Consider the following 19,780-nt stretch of genomic DNA (forward strand, 5'->3'; position numbering starts at 1 on the left):
TGCTACTAAAAAGATGATTTTTAGGGTTAGTAACCTCAAAGGACAGGAGTGTAATGGCTCGAAAGGAGCCCCCATCATAAAATTCAACACCAAGTTGAGATCCCAAACTGGGGCTTGAAAAGGGATTGGAGGGAAAACATTTGTCAGAGCTTTTAGAAATTGTACTGTTAAAGTAAGAAACTTCTTAAGCACAGTTAAAAATAGAAAGCCCCACCCCTTGATGGTACCAATCTGGAGCCCCAGATTTGACAGATATAATAAAAAGGATAACACCATTGATGTATTACATGTAAAAGTATCAACATTCTGATCTCTGCACCAGCTGCAGAACTTTTTCCAGCGGCACAAAGATTTAGTTGCTGGCGTTCTAGCCGAAAGCAAAATCTCCATTATGTCGTCCGGGAGGTCCCAATCCTTCCATCTCAGCCGCTCAGAAACCATGTGTGAAGGCTGAGCGTCCCGATATCTGGATAGAGAATTCAACTCGCGAGAGAAGGTCCTCTCTTTATGGAAGCCTTATCGGAGGAAAGATGGACATGTCCAGAACGTCCTCCTGGCCCAATCCGGGGCAACTAGGATCATGGATTTCCTGAACTTTCTCAACCTCCTGATTACGTGACGAATGACAGGAATTGGAGGAAATTCCCAGTCCACCGCAAACGCATCTCCTAGAGCTTCTCTTGGGGGACATTTCCTTGAGCACTTCCGGTTGCGAACAGATCCACATGATTGGTTCCCCAAAGGGTGAAGATCTCTTGAAGGACTTCCTGAGCTAGTTCCCACTCGTGGGAGACTGCTCTGCATGCTCAGAGCGTCTGCTGTTGTGTTCTTCTCTCCGGCTAGTTGAACTGCCGACCGAAAGATTCCTTCTTGTACTGCCCAGAACCAGAGCTGCATTGCCTCTCTGCACAGTGGTAGCAACCCTACACCACCTCTCTTGTTGAGGTAGTACATGGCCACTGTGTTGTCCGTCATTATCAGGACATTCTTTCCCCGTACAGATGGCAGAAAGGTCTTCAGCGCTAGTCTGATTGCCCTCAGCTCTAAAAGGTTATGTAGTTTGGACTCCGATGGAGACCAAAGACCGCTGATGGTCAGATCACTGGTATGGGCTCCCCATGCCGTGAGTGAGGCATTCGTCACTACTGTCATCTCCGGCCATAGTTGCCAAAATGGTTCTCCTTTCAAGGTGTTCTCCAGACAGATCCACCACTGAAGGTCCAGTGAGGCTCTGCTCGGGATTTGTAGGAGGTCTGACATCCTTCCTGAGAATTGGGACCATTGAATCCTGAGAGCCCACTGAAGAGATCTCATTCTCAGGCGTGCCTCTGGCACCAGAAAAATGCTGGATGCCATGTGACCGACCAACCTCAGAAAATCGTAGGACGGGAGACGCTGGGCACTCTGGAATTTGGTAACCATCTGCAGAATGTCTTGAGCCCTCACCTCGGGTGGCAAGGCTTTTCCCAGTGATGTATCCAGGACTGCTCCAATGAATAGGAGCGTTTGAGATGGCATCATGTGAGACTTCTTGAAGTTGAGGGAGAAGTCCAGGCTGTGAAGGGAGTGGCAGGTAAAGCTGAGATGCTCCAAGGCCTGTTCTGGGGAACTGGCCCTGATCAGCCAATCATCTCGGTAGGGATAAATGAGAATTCCCCCTCTCCCGAGACTTGTTGCCACAACCGCCATCAGTTTGGTGAACAACCTCGGGCGGAGATCAGCCCAAATGGCAGAACTCGAAACTGATAATGAGAACCACCAATGGCGAACCTCAGGTACAGTTTGTACTTGTGATGGATCGGCACATGAAAGTAATCATTCTGAAGGTCCAATTATACCATCCAATCCTGAAGCTGGCGGGCCAGAAGGATCTGAGAAAGGGTTACCATCTTGAACCTGCGCTTCCTGAGGAACTTGTTCAAGTCTCTTAAATCCAAGATGGGTCTTAATCCTCCGTCCTTTTTGGGGATTAGAAAATACAGGTAGTAACAACCCTTGTTCCTCTCCGCTACAAGTCTATAGCACCTTTCTCTAGCAGGGTTAATATCTCTTGCATAAGGAGCGGATCTGGAACTTTCAAAGAGTTGGATGACTGAGGTTTTTGCAGAAAAAATAGGCAGCAACCTTGGGCAACTGTTTCCAATGCACATGCATCTGAAGTAATAGCCTGCCATTCTGTCAGATGCTGTGACAATCTGCCTCCCACTGCAGTCATGTGAATCAAGTCCTCAGAGAGGTTTGGGGCTGTTGCATTCTTAGTACTTCTTCCCCGTCCACCGCAGGGAATCTTTGTCCTCTTTGAGCTGGCTGTCCTCTGCCCCGTCCAAATGTGGAGAAGTGACAAAGGACTTATACCCTTCCATGGTGTACCCGTGGGGCGGTTTGGAGGTGGTCCGATTGCAGCACCAAGGCATTTGGCTGCTGCCTTAAAAGTTTGCAGCGTCTCCAAACTCTCATCAGCCTTGCTTCTGTATAAATGAGTGCCGTCAAAGGGCATGTTGAGAAGTCTAGATTGTACGTCTGGGGCAAATCCTGGCTCTAAACGAGGCAAATCTGCGCATCACTGTACTTGCAGTCATAGCTCTGCTGATACGGACAGCAGAGTCGAGACCAGTCTGGAGCGATTCGCACATCGCATCTTTCCCATCCTTGACAAAGTTTAAAAATCCGGCTCGCTCTTCACCTTCGGGGATATGGTCAGCCGATATGGAAATGCAGTCTCAAAGTGTGTGTGTGTAAACCTTGCTAACGTGCACATAACATTAGCTGATTTCAAGGACATATTCCCAGCCGAAAATGTTTGGCCAGGGTATCGGAACGCTCGTCATCCCTATCCGGAGGGATTGTAAGATAGGCATTCTGCCTACTGGTGGAGGTGGAAGCTTGAACCACCAGACTCTCTGGTGTTGGGTGTTTGGACAAGTAAAAAGGGTCAAAGCATAAAACTCTGTATTTTGAAGTCAACATCTTGTTGACAGCCAGAAGAACCTCTGGTGCCTCCCAATCGGTAGCCACATGCCTTTGTATGGCTTGATGGAAAGGCACAATTGGGTCCTTTTGTGTTCCCCTGTCCAATATGTCAGTTAAATCGTCTTGCTCAAAGACGGGTGTTGGCCTCAACCACCCTATATACTCCATAACTCTTGACATCAATTGCCTTTATGTCACTTCTGTGTGGTCACCGGGGTCTGCCCTGCCGAACTCAACCTCTGGTGAGGTGTCTAACCCACTGGCATCATGCAAGCTTTCTTGTACGATTTCTATTCTAGAATCTTCTGAAATGAATGCCTCAGTCATTGATGGTGTTCCATACTGTAAACCAAAAGGTCTGGATTCATCAGAAGATTCCTCTGCATCCTCATAAATAGAGAAGAGGGACTTGAAATATTCAGACATGGGCAAAGGAGTATGTCTTTTCCAATGTAGTAGATGTCGTCATTATATTTTTGGTCAAAGGAGATGAAATCGTCGAGACGGTTGACGTCTTCGAAGGTTGCATCAATGGCTTCGACACATGTGGTGCTGAGGTCGCCCGAAGCGTAGATGGCTTCTCATAAGTTATCGACTCGAGGGATCCTTCGACCGCTCTCGAGGAGTCCTGCCTGCCGGGTCCGAAAACGCACAACTTTTGTGCTTATGAGGTCTTTCGACCAGATTATGGCTTTTGGGTGTAGTTGAGGGGGGCAAGGCCACGTTCCCGAACACCTTTAACATTTTTAATCTAAACTCTTCCCACCTGGCCGGTGAGCTAGATTTAGTGGGGCAAATGACCCATTACGGTGAGGAAATTGTAGACGAGGAAGATGGCGATCAATGGCCAGGTCTAGAGGATGATGAGTGGTGTGAACCACTACGTGACTGGGAACATTTATTCTTTTTGCGACAAAGAGAAACTGTTCTCTACTCGGCCGAAGTTTTTAGTTTTTTCAACAGAGTCTGGGGATTTTTGGGTACTACCTGCCGCAAGCTTCCCTCTACGCTCTCTCAGGGCTTTGGCCGTCATGGACAGGCAGTCCTCACACTCCGATGACAGATGAGTCAACCCCAGACAGACAGATCCTATGGGGGGGTCCATAACTGACATCTTCGCACCGCAGTCACAGCATTTCTTGAAACTCGACCTGGGAGTAGAAGACGCCGAAGACTAAGCCATTCTTCACGAAATCACTCAAAGAATTAAGAATTTCCTCGAAGAAATGTTTGAAGATATTCCTCTCAAGGAACGAAGTGTACCGTATCCGAAGCGTAATCGTGGAAAAACGGAACTGAAGCCAACGGGTGCTGCGTGTGCTACATATACCTTCGGTGACGTTGACATCGAGACCGAGGCCTCTGAGGGACATCGAGTCGACAGGCATCAATGCACAGCGCCCCCTGCTGGAATAATTTTTCCGAAGCAGCAAAGCTGGATATTGGAAATATCAAAGATAAGGAATACGTGGGAGGACACAATCCATTAAAAAAAACATTGTATAAAGTACCGCCTGGTGTACTCTCCTGCCAGCCTTCCTCTTACTCTGGGATACGTTTTATTCATACTCTTTGGTTATCTGTTGAAAGCCTTCTGTCAGGATTCGGTGATATAACATTGTCCAACTTAACCTTGCCTGGAAAGTCTTCTTGCCAGGGCTAGCCTTTTGCACAAACAGCTCTTGCTTATAAATGCCTGGTATACTCTCCTGCCACGACTTCCTTTCAGATGCACACTTCTGGAATTTAGAGCAGTCTGGTATACTGTCCTGCCAGGACCTCCTATACTTGTACTGTGCATGCTTGTCAATCTCTTTGTCACGGTTTGGTTTCTATATGTTTTTTAGCGCCTTTCGTTCCATCTCATTTAACTCATTTCCTTTATTTTATTTTCGGCACCACTGTTTGAATAAATGCACACTCTTGCAACTTTACCAGTCTCTTTAAATCATATAGCACCTTCCTTTCCATTCAATATACTTTGGTTTCCTTTCAGCACCATTATTGACAGGTTACATGTGATTTAATTGAATCCAAAATAGCTAATCCCATTAAAACAAATACCATAATAACACATTTCTTTCGTTGTTTGTCCCCCACCCCCAAACCTGCCTTTTTTATCCTAATACTTTTCCCCCAAAAACCATTATTCCCACACCCAACCCCTTCTTTAGTTTTTTCAAAATTCATTATTTTCAATTAGTTGTAAATGGATTTGTCATTTTGTGATTCGTTATAATCACTGCATACCTTGTTCACATGCTCCGGTGTCCCGGGCGGACTCAGCGGGTCATTGCAACAGGGATAGCCTCTCTCACGGTAAAACACCAGCCTTCGGGCGCCCTGGTACGTTCTCTGGGGGTCACTGGATCTGCCGTCTGGTTCCCGTCTGTGTGCTTGCTCACCTTTTGTTCACCCTTCCTGGACTTTAGTAGCGTGGAGGCTGCTCTCCGGTATAGCTGCTCATCAGGACACCGTCTTCCTCACTCCACCATTTCCAGAGCTTACCTAACTGGTCAGTGCCTCTCCAATGGTTCCTCTCCTGAGCCGCCTGGCTCCCTCGACCTTGCTTCTGACTGACAGTCCCTAGGTCAACACAGAGCGGATAGATGTTCGCACTGCAGGACCTCTCACTTGCTGATCACTTGGTTTAAACGTCCCATCTGCAGTAAGGTGCTAGCAACAACTAGAAGGCAGCATGCATTCCTGGTCTTTCGTGATCCTCATTACTCGGCTCATCTTCGGCAGTGGTTTTAGTATTAGATAAAGGAAAGTCAACTTGTGTCATTTTACAGGCAGAGTTTAAGGATATGCCTTTAGGGAGTCTTAAAGGCAAGTTTCACTTTCTAGGCGTAGGGGTTGAAGTGATGTCAGTAATTTTAGAAGGGCCATTTGGCAAGTTATTTACAGAGTGGGGGAAAAAGCATTTCCAATAATCTCAGATGGCAAATCAGGTTTCATATAACTTGAGAGCAATTAAAAAATTAAAAAATAAAAAAACCTGGTTATCTGGGGAGTAATCCACATCACCCCCTGCCTATTCCTCATTCTAGTGGCCCGCATAGTCTCCCTACTTGAATTTTGATAGCCAAACACTCCAGCCTTACACCGAGATGAGGGTAACATGCCATTAGGGCATGGGGACTGGTGAAGCACACTTTAAGGGACAAGGAAGGTATGTGATCTCCTCCGTTGAGATCATTGGGTTTCCCTGAGAGCTGCCCCCTCGCCCCCCAACAAGGTGGTCCTCATTCACATAGCCACCCTTGGGGTCAAGATCAAGTAGTGGCTGCCGTCCCCTGACCACATAAGGAGGGGGCTCTCACAGGAAGTGATGACATCCTTGAATTAATCACAGGAGGTAAAAACAAACTTTGATTTTCATTTCCGATTTCATACCCAAGACACCTCGTAGTTTATATCAGCTCGTCCTTTACTAGAAAACTTTCTTTGCGAGAACTATGGTCCGATTTACAAATACTCTACACCATATATTTTGGATGAACTACAATTAACCCTACGAGGTACATGAACATCTAATTTTAGAACCTTGGCTTTTATTCCTATGAACTTCTCTACAATTGGATACAAAATGACATTCTGTTGTGATTATTATATTTAAGAGAATGAATAATAGTTATCAAAGTATACAAGGCATTCTGCTGCCTGTGGCTAGTGATGAAGTGAATTGGGGCCTACCAGTAGCAATGGTCTTTTGGGAACTGTTAGCATGTAGAGGTTTTCTCATATGTCTGTCTACATCAGAAGCTGAAGTTTTCTTTGAATTGAAAAAAGAAAACCTTTGGCTCAGAGAGAAAGAACTTTACTTTAACAAGGCCAAGCATGAGTTTTCTAGAGTTGAAAATCAGAAGGACAAAATTTCAGCTCGAGTTGGCCAGACTACAAGGGTCTCAAGGCTCCACATCAGAGGGTGTGGAAGTGGTTCTAGGGCCTCGTCTCATCAAGGATGCCCTAGGTATCTGTTGAACATGTATGATGAAAGAAATTATAAAGATAGCTTAACTGCTTGCGAATATTCCTGGTGCCTGATAAGATTGCATGGTGGAAATCCAGCCAGAATGTGACCGTCTGCTGAGAAATTATGGAAATGTCCAAGGCCGACAGAAAATGCTTTTACAGACTGAAAAAGGCTCTACTCATGAAGTTTGGGAAGATTCCTACCCAATACCCAAAGAGATTTAGAGAATATGAAAAAATTGTGTCATTTGTAACAGATTCTTTGGAAAGAGTGGCTGGGTTGAAGGCCAGAAGGTGACCGCTTTTGAGGACATGATCAATTTGGTCATGCTTGAACATACGTTTCCCTCTTGTTCCCCTAAACTGAAACCGCACTTGGCAGATTCAAAGGAATTGGTTCCAAAAAAGCTGGCTATTGCTACTGCCGCGTGGGTTTCACATAGTGTGTCCCCTGAAGACAAACATGCTTCTTGTAAGGATGAGGGGAAAAAAGCAAAATGAGAGGGCGGGAGAGTATGAAAAATCTTCTTCCCATTAGACACACACAAAGTTTAACAAGGGGGATACGTCGCATGGAGAGGGTAGTGGGACTCACCATCCCAAGCAAGGCAGAGGACACTGTAAGCCTCCCTACTTACAGAGGTCCAGTGGATATTTTGTAACCTGTGGAGCAAGTGACCATGTGAATGGAGTAAACCAGATGTAAGGGCAAGACCTTGGGGGTCCAGTCTGTAAATCTGGTCCTTCCTTGTCACAGGAATATCCTTCTCTTCAGACACCTTGTCCAATGGTGTTGGACATGAAGTAGATTTAGTTTCCCTGTATACTTGGGATTCTAGAATTGCAGAAGCCTCTTCTCCCATGCCCGGTAACACCCAGAATTATGTTCAGGATAGTATACTAGTAGACCGGGGTTAAGCTAATGTCGGAACTTTCGGGACTGAGGGCTAGCTAGCTTTTTGGCTGTAGCTCCTGAGATTCTATCCGGCTACAACCAAAAGACCAGGGGCTATAACCCCCTTAACTCCCCCCACTAGCAACGCCTCTGCTAGTAGATGGTGTAAGTGTTTCTATTAGAAACACTGGGGCCGGTACAACTGTAGTGGATTCCACATTGGTAAACCCAGAGGCTCTGGCCTGAGCTCCACTGATGACTACCCAGTAGACAGATTGTTCCCTTTCACCGCTTCCCCGGTTACTTTAGCTGTCAGAAGAGAAGTGGTCAGGACACCAGTCAGTCTGAGGAGGAAAGTTCCATGAAATCTACTGCCAGACATAAAACATCAAGACTTGGTTCTTGAGGGGAATGATGCAGACTTTTCCCGCACTTGCTCTAAAAACCAGGCCGCCTTAGCCAAGTTTAAGATCCAGCCCAAAGGGGAAAACTAAGGCTAACGGAGTAAAACATTCAAGGGAGGGAAAGAGAATATTCGCCCGCCATACCCAAAACTGAGGTTGAGGTAGAATGTGATTTTTAGGCAACAATGTTAACCAGCATCAGGTTTCCTCTTCTCCCAATGCCAAATCAGAGCCATCATGATAGGAAGGAACATCAGGCCAACCCGAGACCCAGATTGCAGTCAACTTAAAAAAAAAAAAGTTATACCTGGACTGGGGAAAGCAAAAGCCTTGGATTCCCACTAGACAATTATGTGGGGAGGAGCAGCATGGTAAAACAACAATGGCTAGGGTTCACAGTGCAAACTAGCAGCCTGAGAAACCTTATCCTTTACTATGCACAATGACATTTTAATGCAACTCACACAGTGTCAATGTCAAACAGTACCTGCATGCCGCAGACCCGGACTCCTAGAGTGGCTGATGTGCTCTGCTCGCATTTCTTCATCTGACGTGCAGCCTTTTCTTCGGATGCATCATCCCCATGTTGCCTTGTCCCCATTTTCAGATCGAGGACGCAAGGGAATTTGAAATGATGTACCACGTTTTCCAATAATAGGAACTCTAATGATAGTGTCAAGGGCATGCTAATTCACACAATGTAAAAATAGTAGTTTCAATAACTTCAATGCATTGAAAACAATAATGCTCCACGGGGATAGTTGACAGGCTTACCAAACAAAAATACAACATGGAGTGTCTTAATGGTGTAACTTGGAAAAGAATATATGTTGCAAAAACACATTTTAAAGATTCAATAAAAAGATTTGAATTTTTTTTTTTTTTTAAAAAAAGACATTTCAGCCCCAAAAATATATTGAAATAAAAGTCCCCATGCAGTCATGTGCAGTTGAGACTGCCCACTCTGCCCGTCACCACTAGAGGGAGCTGTTGCTTTACGAAATACCTTTGGTGAGCTGTACGTTTGTCTGATGTAATCAATTACAACCAAATATACCACAGAACGTGTCAACACTCTGAAAATGTCTCTGCTCACGCACTTTGGGTCATGCACATAGGCTTTCACACTAATCAAAATATTGTGGCAAGTCTTCGCCCCATGTTTTAGAATGAAGGCATCTGAAAGCAGTTTGCTTCTTGTTTCCAAAGCAGTTGAGTGCTACAATTGAGTTTTGGCCTCAAACTGTAGAAACAAGCTTAAGGAAATGTGAAAAATAACAAAACCAAAACCCAAACTTTAGAAAACTTACCGGGGTGAAGGGGGAGTTTTGGGGGGGGTGGGAGGGGCGGTGTCGGTGTTTAATTTTCTATGCTCGGACATAGGGGACAGATGTATAGAAGGCTGACTTATATTGTGACAGGGACAACTCTGGGAGCAGTAGACAAACCAGTTCAAGGTAGCAGTGACGAGAGTTCTCTAGGCCAAGTCTCAAGAGGTGGTGAGCTTGTAAAGCGTCCACAATGGGCATGTCAGTTTCCCCACAACAGATGAGCAAAATCCAGTGTAGTGAAGCTGGAGGCTTCACTGCACAACAGTCCAGATTCAAAAATAAAAAGCAAAAAGGTTTGGGGGTCCATTAAAAATGGAAGGACAGGTGCAGCAAAGAGAAATCTGTCCCAACAGTCTAGCAGTAGAGTACTTACAAAAGACCGAGAGTGTAAACAGATCACAATAAACTAACACAAAATGCCTCTTTACCAGATGTGTTTTAGCGTGAAAAACGAAATATCTGCCTTTGGTGAAACTTACACACTCAAGTGCATCTCCTTGTTTAATTATACAATCAAATAATCAAAGCAAATCTAATCAGCAGAACCGTTGGGAGTGGAACTAGAGATGGTTAGGAAGGAACGCAGGTACCCAAACAGAGAACCATTGGAAACTCCTCAGGACAATAGCAATTTTGGTTTTCCAGTTGTTACAGAAGGTCTTTCAATTGGCTCTACCTCAATATCCGCACCAAATATGGTTCTGCAATCAATAGTAGGATTATACGATAGCATAGTCTACCAGGTTAGGTCTCATACTACCCAATTAATGGAGATTACTAAACTAGTTAAATCCATCAGACAACCGCAAGTAATGCAGAATGGTTTTCCCTTGGAATATCTCCAGGACATGAGTAGGAACAAGATGCAGAAACACCTTTATTAAATAATCAGCAGTGCACAAAATATTCCTCTCAGGGGCTCAAACCCAGTACCAGATCTCTTAATATAAATTGTCACCAGTGTTGAAGAATGGAGATCCATTAATATGTATGACAAATGGTTCCAAGACAAGTAAAAAGAAAATCTAAAAATATGAAGAGCATTCCTGGTATGAAAAGGAAAGTATCTTGCCAATTCTGAAAAGGAGTGTGGGAGGCCCCCCTACTGAGAACGTGTATGTGTCAAATAACCTATTCTATGGAATTTCTTCCAATCAGGGGGGTCTACAACCACGTTTTAGCTCACGGCACCCTTCACAGAGGAGAACAATCCATGTGCATATCAGTCTTTGTCCCACCCAAAAGGGCAGTCTTGCGCACTCTAGCTAAGAGTTGTGGGACACAGAGGTCAAGTGTGCTTAGAGTGACAGTCTCCCTCGCCACTGGCAAACAGAATGCCTGAGATTAGCAGGTCCCATGGTGCAATGATCCTCCAGTGTGAACTAGATTTCCCAGACGATTGTGTGCGTGGGATGCCATCCTGCACCAACATCGGACAGATCAGGAGTCGGACCTGATCCGGCATTTCCTGTAGCAGTGAATTAAAAAAATATTGGGACAGCAAGCGTGGTGCTTCTCAATGCTAAATTCTAGCTTTACCTTCCGTGACTAGTTGTTTTTTGCCTGGTGTTTCCTTTTGTGCTTTTTGACATGGATTACTGGATTTTCGTATTGCCTTGTGGATTCTCCTTGCTGGATTTAGTTGCATTCTGTGGATTGGATGTCTGGAATACCACTGCCCATCTTCCTGCTGGTATTGTGTTGTGGATTCAGCATTGTGGACAACTGTCTTAATCTCTGGAATTTTGGTCTTTTGATCCCTGGCCGTTGTCCTTTCTGCTTAGTTTCGGTCCCCGTTCCGACCGGTTTTAGGTCCTACGAATCGTGTCTTTTTTCATTTGATTGGCTACTTACTCGACGGGCGGTTCTCTGGCCTATGTACTTTTCATCCGATGGGAGGAGGTCTACGTTGTTTATCCATATTGTTGATTCATCAAACAGGTAGAAGTGGGGTTTTGAGGGGGAGGGGAGGGAGAGAGAGGATTGCTTCTTTGTTGCTTGAGAGTCTGATTTGCTTGTTTTCCTTCCATACATCGTGGGAGAGAATCCAGTCTCCCCCCCCCTGCCTTTTCACGTGAGCCCCGAGCTGCTGTGTGTACAGTTTACGAAGGCAGTGCTCTCGGGAGGAAAGCCACCCTGTAACAGGAACCCTGCTGCCTCTAACATTTCCTTGTGTCATAGGCAGCTGGTTTGTGACAGATACCCTTTGTCATCCAAGAAGCCAAGAAGAGTACATTTCCTGTGACATAGTGCCTAATATCGATGCAAAATGAGAAGAAACAGAAATGGAAGGAGTACATTAAAGCCTTCGCCACACCTGATACCATAGAAGAGGCAGGAAGTCAGCAAGATGAGGTTGGACGAACAGATGATCTGCAAGAGATCAGCAATACAAATGCATAGGCGAGCAATGAGGATATTATTAATGATTATAATATGAATGAAGATCAATCTCTCCCTAGATCATTAGCAGCTTTAAGTATGGCTGGTGTGATCACGGACAGTGCTATGATGGACACCGGATGTTATAAGAGGCCACGCAGCTTCTGTTGGGAATGGGAAGAATGTTTGTGTACATTTAGAGTCGGTTTTTAAGAATGAACAGATCAAGAGAGCTATCCATCTTCTTAGGTATCCCCTCTCTGTGCACTACCCTCTTCAGATGTAAAAACAAAACAAATTCAGTTGTGGTCCAGATGTGGATAATGTGACATTGCATTTCTATTCTAAAGCAGAGTTTATTTTGGTATGGAGCGGGGGGGTGGTGCTGGGGGGGGAACAGGAACATTTTTAGTAGAGGGGTTACAATGTCTTTCTTCCACATTCAGCTTCATCTGGTGAATCGCATTGTCGTGTGGCGGACAAGAAAATGAAGTACTTAATTGTCACTTAAAATGGAGCGATTTCAAAATCATCTGCCCAATGGGCGAAGAGGGACAGAGGCTAATACTTAGTGAATTTCCCAGGCAAAGATCAAAGAGAAAGGGTGCCGATGATCAGACATGGCTCAACAAAATCGACCGGGTTGGTAAGTGGGGTGGGAATTGAGTTTACGGAGCTGGAACATAAGACGCTTTAATAGTAGTTTCTTTTTGGCGGTATGGTTCCAAACATGATGGCTTATTCCAAGACTTTTGGTTATTTGCCCCCGATAGATTATTTTAGAGTTTGCCTAAAGAAGGCTGCGACAGCGGGAAAAGGGTAGATTGTCAGGCAGCCTTTTAATAGCTACAAGTGTCAGCCTCTGCACCACACTGAGTGACCAGTTAAGCTCCAGCTCAACATTAGTGGGTGTACGCTCTAGCAAAATGGGGATCCAGAAAATATGTTACTAATTAGCCAATGTTGCAACCAGAAAGTGGAATGTGAGTAACAACCGAGATCTAAATTGGACAAAGTATTTAACTGATGGATAGATTTGGGTGGATTTATGAATAGAATGTGTGTAGGGTATTTCAAATGAACTTCCCCAGACATGATAAAAAGATAGGGCCAACAACTTCATGCCTACAGTAATTGCTACTATCCAGACTGAGCCACTTAGTGCTACCTCCAAAGTCTACACGGTCAATTTGGGCAGAATTTCTGGGCAAACAGAATCTGGTTAAACTAAACAGCAATTCAAAAGGAGACATGCCGGGCCAAGCAATATGATCTAGATTGGCCTCACATTCCACTATCAACTACATTTTTGTTTGTTCTTGGGTTTATGACAAACATGAAACATTATAAATTGAAAAAACAGTGAGCAAGCACAAATATGAAATAGTTTTCATACAGCAAAAATGAGGAATTGCATTAGTAGTAATTTGCTGGTAATTAATAAAGGCAATAGGTTGAAGTGGAATTTTAAGAATCTTACACTGTTGATCAACATTTCTGAAATTTGGATGAGGTGGGATGCATAGAAAAAGATTATTGTGCTCCACATAATTTTAATTACTACTATACGAGAGTGGCTCTATGTGACATCCAAACAAACTATCTGTTTGAAATAATTGGTAGGCACAGATTGGAAGTTAGAAATAGGAAAAGGGAGAGAACAGCCCTAGAAAAGGTTAGCCGAGGTTATGGATTAAAACAACGAAGAAATTATTGTAGGTAGGAAACAAATCAAACAAAAATTGGTTTAAAATGCAAAACAATAAACCATATGCATTAGAGAAGGACAATTAATGTTGAACCTAGTTCTAAAAAAAAGTGATTGCAAATGAATGTGGGCGTTGTTGACTAATGACAATGATAATCATTCATGCAATCAATCAAATACCTGAGAAATTATCCAAGTTATGACTTCCAGCATTTCTTTGCAAAGACCAATAATTGGTCCGATTTTACATTACATAATGAATCCTATTTGTGTTAGATTAATTTCGATGAAGTAGATCTAATGCTAGGTAGTCTAAAAAGCTGTCTGGCTAATGGCCCGCATGGATCAAATGCAGCCTTCAAGGTGGACGTTAGATTTGTTTTAAAAGGACCTCACAAAATGGGCTGAATCAACTGGGGGGGCTTAGTATATTTCAGATACTAAGCCTACAATGTCCATTTCAATTTTCAATTGTTTCTTAACCTTTGACATCTCTGAACTGATGTAATGTTAAATTAGTCAATCTGTATCCTTTCCTCAGATTATCCAAGCTGAACAGTCAGTCTCTTCTAGTACAGTTGGCCAGAGATGACTGAGCATTTAAGGTGTTCAGCCACTACCTTTTTCTTAGTGCACTGTACCACTCTCATTAATTTTCTCTTCTCACAGCAGCTTTACGTGGTCTATGACTTTTGTTGACCAATCAGTTTGAAGGTTTTGTGAATGACTAACCATCCTCATTAGAGTAAGATCTTACCTTGCTTGCATAACTCTAAAATAAAACTGTATATACTTCCTCATGATCAAAACAGAATTTGTACTAACTCGTAACTATTGGTAAGGAATGACAGACTGAAAGAGCATTGAAAGTAGCAGACCAACTCGCCTATCGCATACACCAAAGAGGCAATCGCCAAGCCAAAGATCCTATTGTGCCCAAATCTGACAATCCTGAAGATCCCAGATATTTTATTTATTTTATTGTTGAAAGCTTACCGAGCTAGAGGTATTCAGTGAAAATGTTGCCAACAAAAACATAGTCCGTGCACAATATCGTGGTGAAAATACCTCTGCAGCAAAAGTCACCAAGCCAAAGTAGTGAAATAAATAAAAAGTAGCCAAAGATGCAGTGCTGCTAGATTAAGTGTTAGCGTTAAGGAGGGTTTAGTGGGCTTGTGATTACTGGATTTAGGGTTAGGACAGGAATTGGGCTAAAGATGCAGGTTCCGTTTAGAGCAAAGATTTTGGTCAGAATTAGGGTAAGGGTAAGATCAAGGTGGTTGTGGGAGGGCTGATGAGGTTGTGTTTCGGTAGTGGTAAGGGTAAATGGAGTCAGCGTAAATGTTAGGATAGGGGTTATGGTAGGGAGTGTTGGGGAGAATTCTCAGAAATGTGCCAATTCCCTTCTAACTTAAAGACCACCAGCTCTTTTTGCTGGACTTAAGGACTTTTAATTTCTAACCTGGACAGAGCAAGACCTTTTCCCCCACTCTCTCAGGTATTTTTCTGCGATTTGGAGTCTGTTTCTTTTGACTTTGGAATCTGACAAATTCCATAGGCATCTTTACATTGCGACACACAGCACCTTCAGTGCAGTAGCACGGGGAAGTCTCTCAGATTTACCAAAGGTTTAAATACAGTCTCTTGGTGAAACTACTGTTTCCAGGAGCAGTGAAGTGAAATTGACTTTACTTAAGTTTTGTAACTTTAGACCCAGCATACACCATCTTACAATAGGGTGCTGGGTCTAGATTACTTTGTATCCCTTCGGATAGTTTCTCATGTACCATTTTTATGTTACCCTTTTTTTTTATTGAAAAACTACAGTTTCTTTTATGCAAAAACAGAAAAACAAAACTTTTGTTTCAAAAAGAAGAAAACTCCATTACTCCATAGCTCCATTGCTGAAAACTTCAATCAGCTTAATAGAATCATAGTGTTTCATTCCACGCAACCATCCGACATCATACATGATGTATACTTAGACCTAAACTGACCCACCCAAATCTCCACATATTAGTTAGATACACACTATTCAGCAACATTGATCCTTCAAGGAACATCGTTGAGAGCAGCCATTAAAGGGGAAATTTCAGCAACACATTCAAAAAGTTCACAATAGCACAGACGTGTTTCACATTATTGCCAGAAGAGATCAAGCGCCACCACGCTGTTACCCTTTCTACAGTTAATGGCTGGTGGCAGTGGTTTACTTTTTTCTACGATTGTGTGTTTTTACTGCGGGCAGCAATTGTAGCTGCAGTCGGACACACATGGGTGCCCATTCTGTCAAAATGGCCCCAGTTTTTTTTGTTGCCATTTCTTGTTGGAAAGGTCCGTCTTGAGATTTACTCCGCGCGCCAAACCAGGTTTGGTCTCTTTATTAATTTAGTCGTTGGCGGGATTCACTGGAGAAGCCCGCCTCTGGCTCCAGCGTGTCCGGCAGTGGCCGGAAGTGAGGGAGGTGCCCTGTGCTTAATCCCCTTGGTTACTGGAATTCACCCAAAGGTGATTGGACGGCTGGCTGTCGTTGGAAGACAGCCACCCTGCTGAGCGAGCGACAGCTAGGCTGCGAATGAATCGGAGAAACCTGCATAAAAGGCAATACTTTTGGCTTAGAAGGTAGAGTCGACCACTGAACGAAGAAATCTGAAGAAGAACTTGGAAGAGACGCTTGCCTGATGAAGCCCTGCTGCATTGCTAAAGCTCCGAATTCGCCTTGACTGGAGAAGCCCTTCAACGGACAACTTCTCCCCTTGGGTTGGTGGGACCAATCAAACCCAAAGCGAACTCGTCTGGACATCCTCTTGGAGGTGGCTGTCCTTCTATTGCTACTGCAGGAACAGATTGCCGCGGAGAGGAACACCAGAATCGAGCGTCTCGTTTTTAAGTCGGACCCGAGCTCCAGGAAGATCCTCCGGACTCCCATGATGCAGGACTGACCAAGCTCGAGCAACCTCAGAGTGCTAGACCCGAGATGCGAGGAAAGTCCATAAAGGTATCCGAGAACCACGAGGAGCTGAAACCGCGAAGTGCAGCTGATCTGAAGTTTGCCCACTGCTGCTGCCAACCTTCAATACGTAGTGCCGGAGTCCCCAGTCGTCCTCCCTCTTGTCCCCACAACTGAGGCCCAGGAACAACAGGATCTGCAGACCTACATCGGAACAGAAGCCAGCTTGAACCAGTTTTCTTCAAACCAAAGATACTGTAAAACTAAGCCATTGCTTACCTCTTGTTGTGTAGCCTTGCAAGCGCTCAGTTGCGACTTGTCTTGGTTGCTTTGCAGAGTTGCTTGCAGCTTTGCACCTCACAAGCTCCCCAGTTTGTGGTCCCACAGTGATTTGATTTTCTTCAAAGACTTCTAAAAAACTTTGTGCAAGACTTTCTTACCTACCAGAAGTGCTTTAGCTCACCTAGACTTTTTGCTCAATTAACATTGGCTGTCCTGGCTCCCTAAAAGCCTCTTCTTACCTCTAACTTTGTGCTTTAGCTATTCCTCTGTAAAGGGTTAACTTACTTTGCATTGGAGCGTTCAATAAGTACTTACCGGTTTAAGAATACTTGTTAACCACTGTTTTATTCCATCATCTTTTCCTTTTGACACTAATCTCAGAATTGCTCTAAAATGTACCAGTGACATGCCATGCATTACCGTAATAGCATTTCTGACTTAGATTCACCTGCTGTGCATATAGTCTGACATCTAGTGGTAACCGCAGGGTATTGCATCTGGTCTTTCGAGGATCGAAAGGGGACGTCGACATGGGCGTGCCTGTAACACTATCCCTAACGTGACGTGTAGTGTAGTGTACTCAAAATCCCTCACGCGTCGAGGTCCCTCCAAATGTATTTTTTCTGCCGTGAGGGAGCCTTATGACTACCGTGAGCGGGTACAGAAAAGAGAGAAGACTAGTAAGATGTCCATGTTCCTTCCATCTGAGCGGGGAGGAAGTGTGGGCGCATGTGAATCTAAGCAGATACAATCATCAGAAATGCTATTACGGTAAGTAATGCATGTCTTCTGATGCTTGTTAATCTGCTTAGAATCACATGCGTGCATAGACTAGCGAGCAGTACCTGGAGTTGGAGGTGGGATGTGAGAAGCAACAGTAGTGAAAAGATGTCTTAGTACTGCTTGTCCAAACTGAGAATCAGACCTAGAATGAGTGTCTAGGCAATAGTGTTTTGTAAAGGTGTGTACAGAACTCCAGGTTGCTGCTTTGCAAATGGATTCGAGGGGAACATTTGCAATGAATGCTATGGAAGCCCCAGTGCCTTAAATAGAATGTGCTCTAGGCTTGAAGGGCAGTTCTCTCTTACCAAGAGTGTAACAGAGTGTGATGCAATTGACAATCCACCGTGAGATGGCCGATTTAGAGACAGGGTCCCCCTCTCTACCAACCGCCACTGAAACGAAAAACTGGTTTGTTTTCCTTAGTGGTTTAGTCTTTTCCAGATAGTACATGACTAACCTATGCACATCCAGTGTGTGTAGGCTTCTCTCCGCCACATTAGTGGTGTTCTGGAAGAATGTGCGTAGTTCTATAGACTGGTTCACATGGAACTTAGAAATGAATTTAGGCACAAACCTTGGGTGAGTGCGCAGTACCACCTTATCTCTGAATTTTGACAGGTCTAGAATCGAAAGGGCCTGTAGTTTACTGACTCTCCTTATCAAAGTGACTGCCACAAGAAAGGCTGTCTTCCAAGTGAGTGAGAGTAGCTTCTACTGCGGGGTTGGTGACGGTTTTCCCCTTCAAGAGGTTTTCCCTCAACCACCACTGCAACGAGAGAACGAGGGCTGCTGAGACAACCACTAGATCGTCCCATTGTCCGCTGGCCTGACACCACCGGCTGTTGAGCCACTCTTGCATGGGACGCATGTGCAAACGTGCGTGAGGAACCAAGTAAATGCAGGATGCCATCATTCCTAAAAGTTACATGGCCTTGCGTACCGTCACCTCTAGACTGGCTACATACTGGAGGGATCTGAAACAGCATGTTTTGGACCCTCTCGTTGGAGGGGAAGACGAGACCATCTTCTGTCTGAATTAGGGCCCCCAGAAACTACTGGACTTGGCTGGGGTCTAGGCTGGACTTCTTCTCATTTGTGGAGAATCCTAGACTGAATAATAGGTCTATCGTCTTTTGGGTATTCGACAGGCATGTTCCGTATGAATCCCCCGTTATGAGCCAGTCGTCGAGGAAAGGATAAACTGGGATGGATTGTCTGCACAGGTGTGCTGCCGGTACTGCCAGCACTTTTGTAAACACCCCTGGGGCTGAGGCAAAGTCAAAGGGAAGGACCTTGAATTGGTAGTGTTTGTCCTGTATCATGAACCTTGGATATTTCCTGTGTGCCGGTAACATTGAAATATGTAAGTATGCATCTTTCATGTCCAATGTTGCCATTTAATCCCCTTTGCGTCAGTAGAGGAATTACTTATTGCAGCGTTACCATACGAAACTTCTGCGGTTTGACACATTTGTTCGCTAGGCACAAGTCTAGCAGAGGGCGCATTGTGAGATCCTTTTTGGGTACAAGGAAGTACACAGAATAAATACCCAGAAGAGGGACGACTTCAATAGTGCCCTTTTCTGCAGGATCTCAACCACTTGTAGCAGGATCCTAAGGCGTTCTGGTGTTAGGTGTCATGATCTCGGAGGTCTGAATCGAGGCGGTCGGCCTTGAGCACCCACTGGTCTGTTGTAATCCCCTCCCATGCGTGCAGGAATGATGTTATACGTCCCCCATCCAGGTGGGGGGCATTTAAGGGGACCCGAACCTGAAAGTCATTTCTGACTGGAGTCCGAGGAGCCTCTGGGGGTGGAATTACGACCTCTTTACCACAGTGTTGTCCCCTAGGTGGATACAGGGTAGTGGAGATAGACCCCTGTCCTGAGGACCAATTGTTCCCAGAACCATATTGGTTGTGAGGGGAATAAGAGTAGGGCTATCCACAAAAGGAGCGGCAAGAACCTCCCTCTCTGTTGAAAGGATCTTTGAGTAATTTGGTTCAAAGTCTACAAAGTTTTGTGTTCCTTTTTTGCTGTTTCCAGTGCTTCATCAACGGCCTTGCCGAACAGGTTGGAGTCCTCCACCTGCGTGTTG

General features: G+C 44.6%; 1 protein-coding gene across 2 annotated transcripts in view; it reads right to left on the bottom strand.

Moving 5' to 3' along the window:
- The window catches only part of IP6K1 (inositol hexakisphosphate kinase 1), a 314,598-nt gene that overhangs the window by 37,936 nt on the left and 256,882 nt on the right, over nt 1-19,780 (bottom strand). For both annotated transcript variants that reach the window (XM_069644190.1, XM_069644191.1), the window contains exon 6: nt 8,735-8,910. In XM_069644190.1, the coding sequence (XP_069500291.1) occupies nt 8,735-8,910 (176 nt within the window). The remainder of the gene's footprint in view (nt 1-8,734; nt 8,911-19,780) is intronic.

Source organism: Ambystoma mexicanum, chromosome 2p, assembly GCF_040938575.1.
Source record: "Ambystoma mexicanum isolate Mex_15411 chromosome 2p, UKY_AmexF1_1, whole genome shotgun sequence".
In the NCBI taxonomy this organism is placed as follows: domain Eukaryota; kingdom Metazoa; phylum Chordata; class Amphibia; order Caudata; family Ambystomatidae; genus Ambystoma; species Ambystoma mexicanum.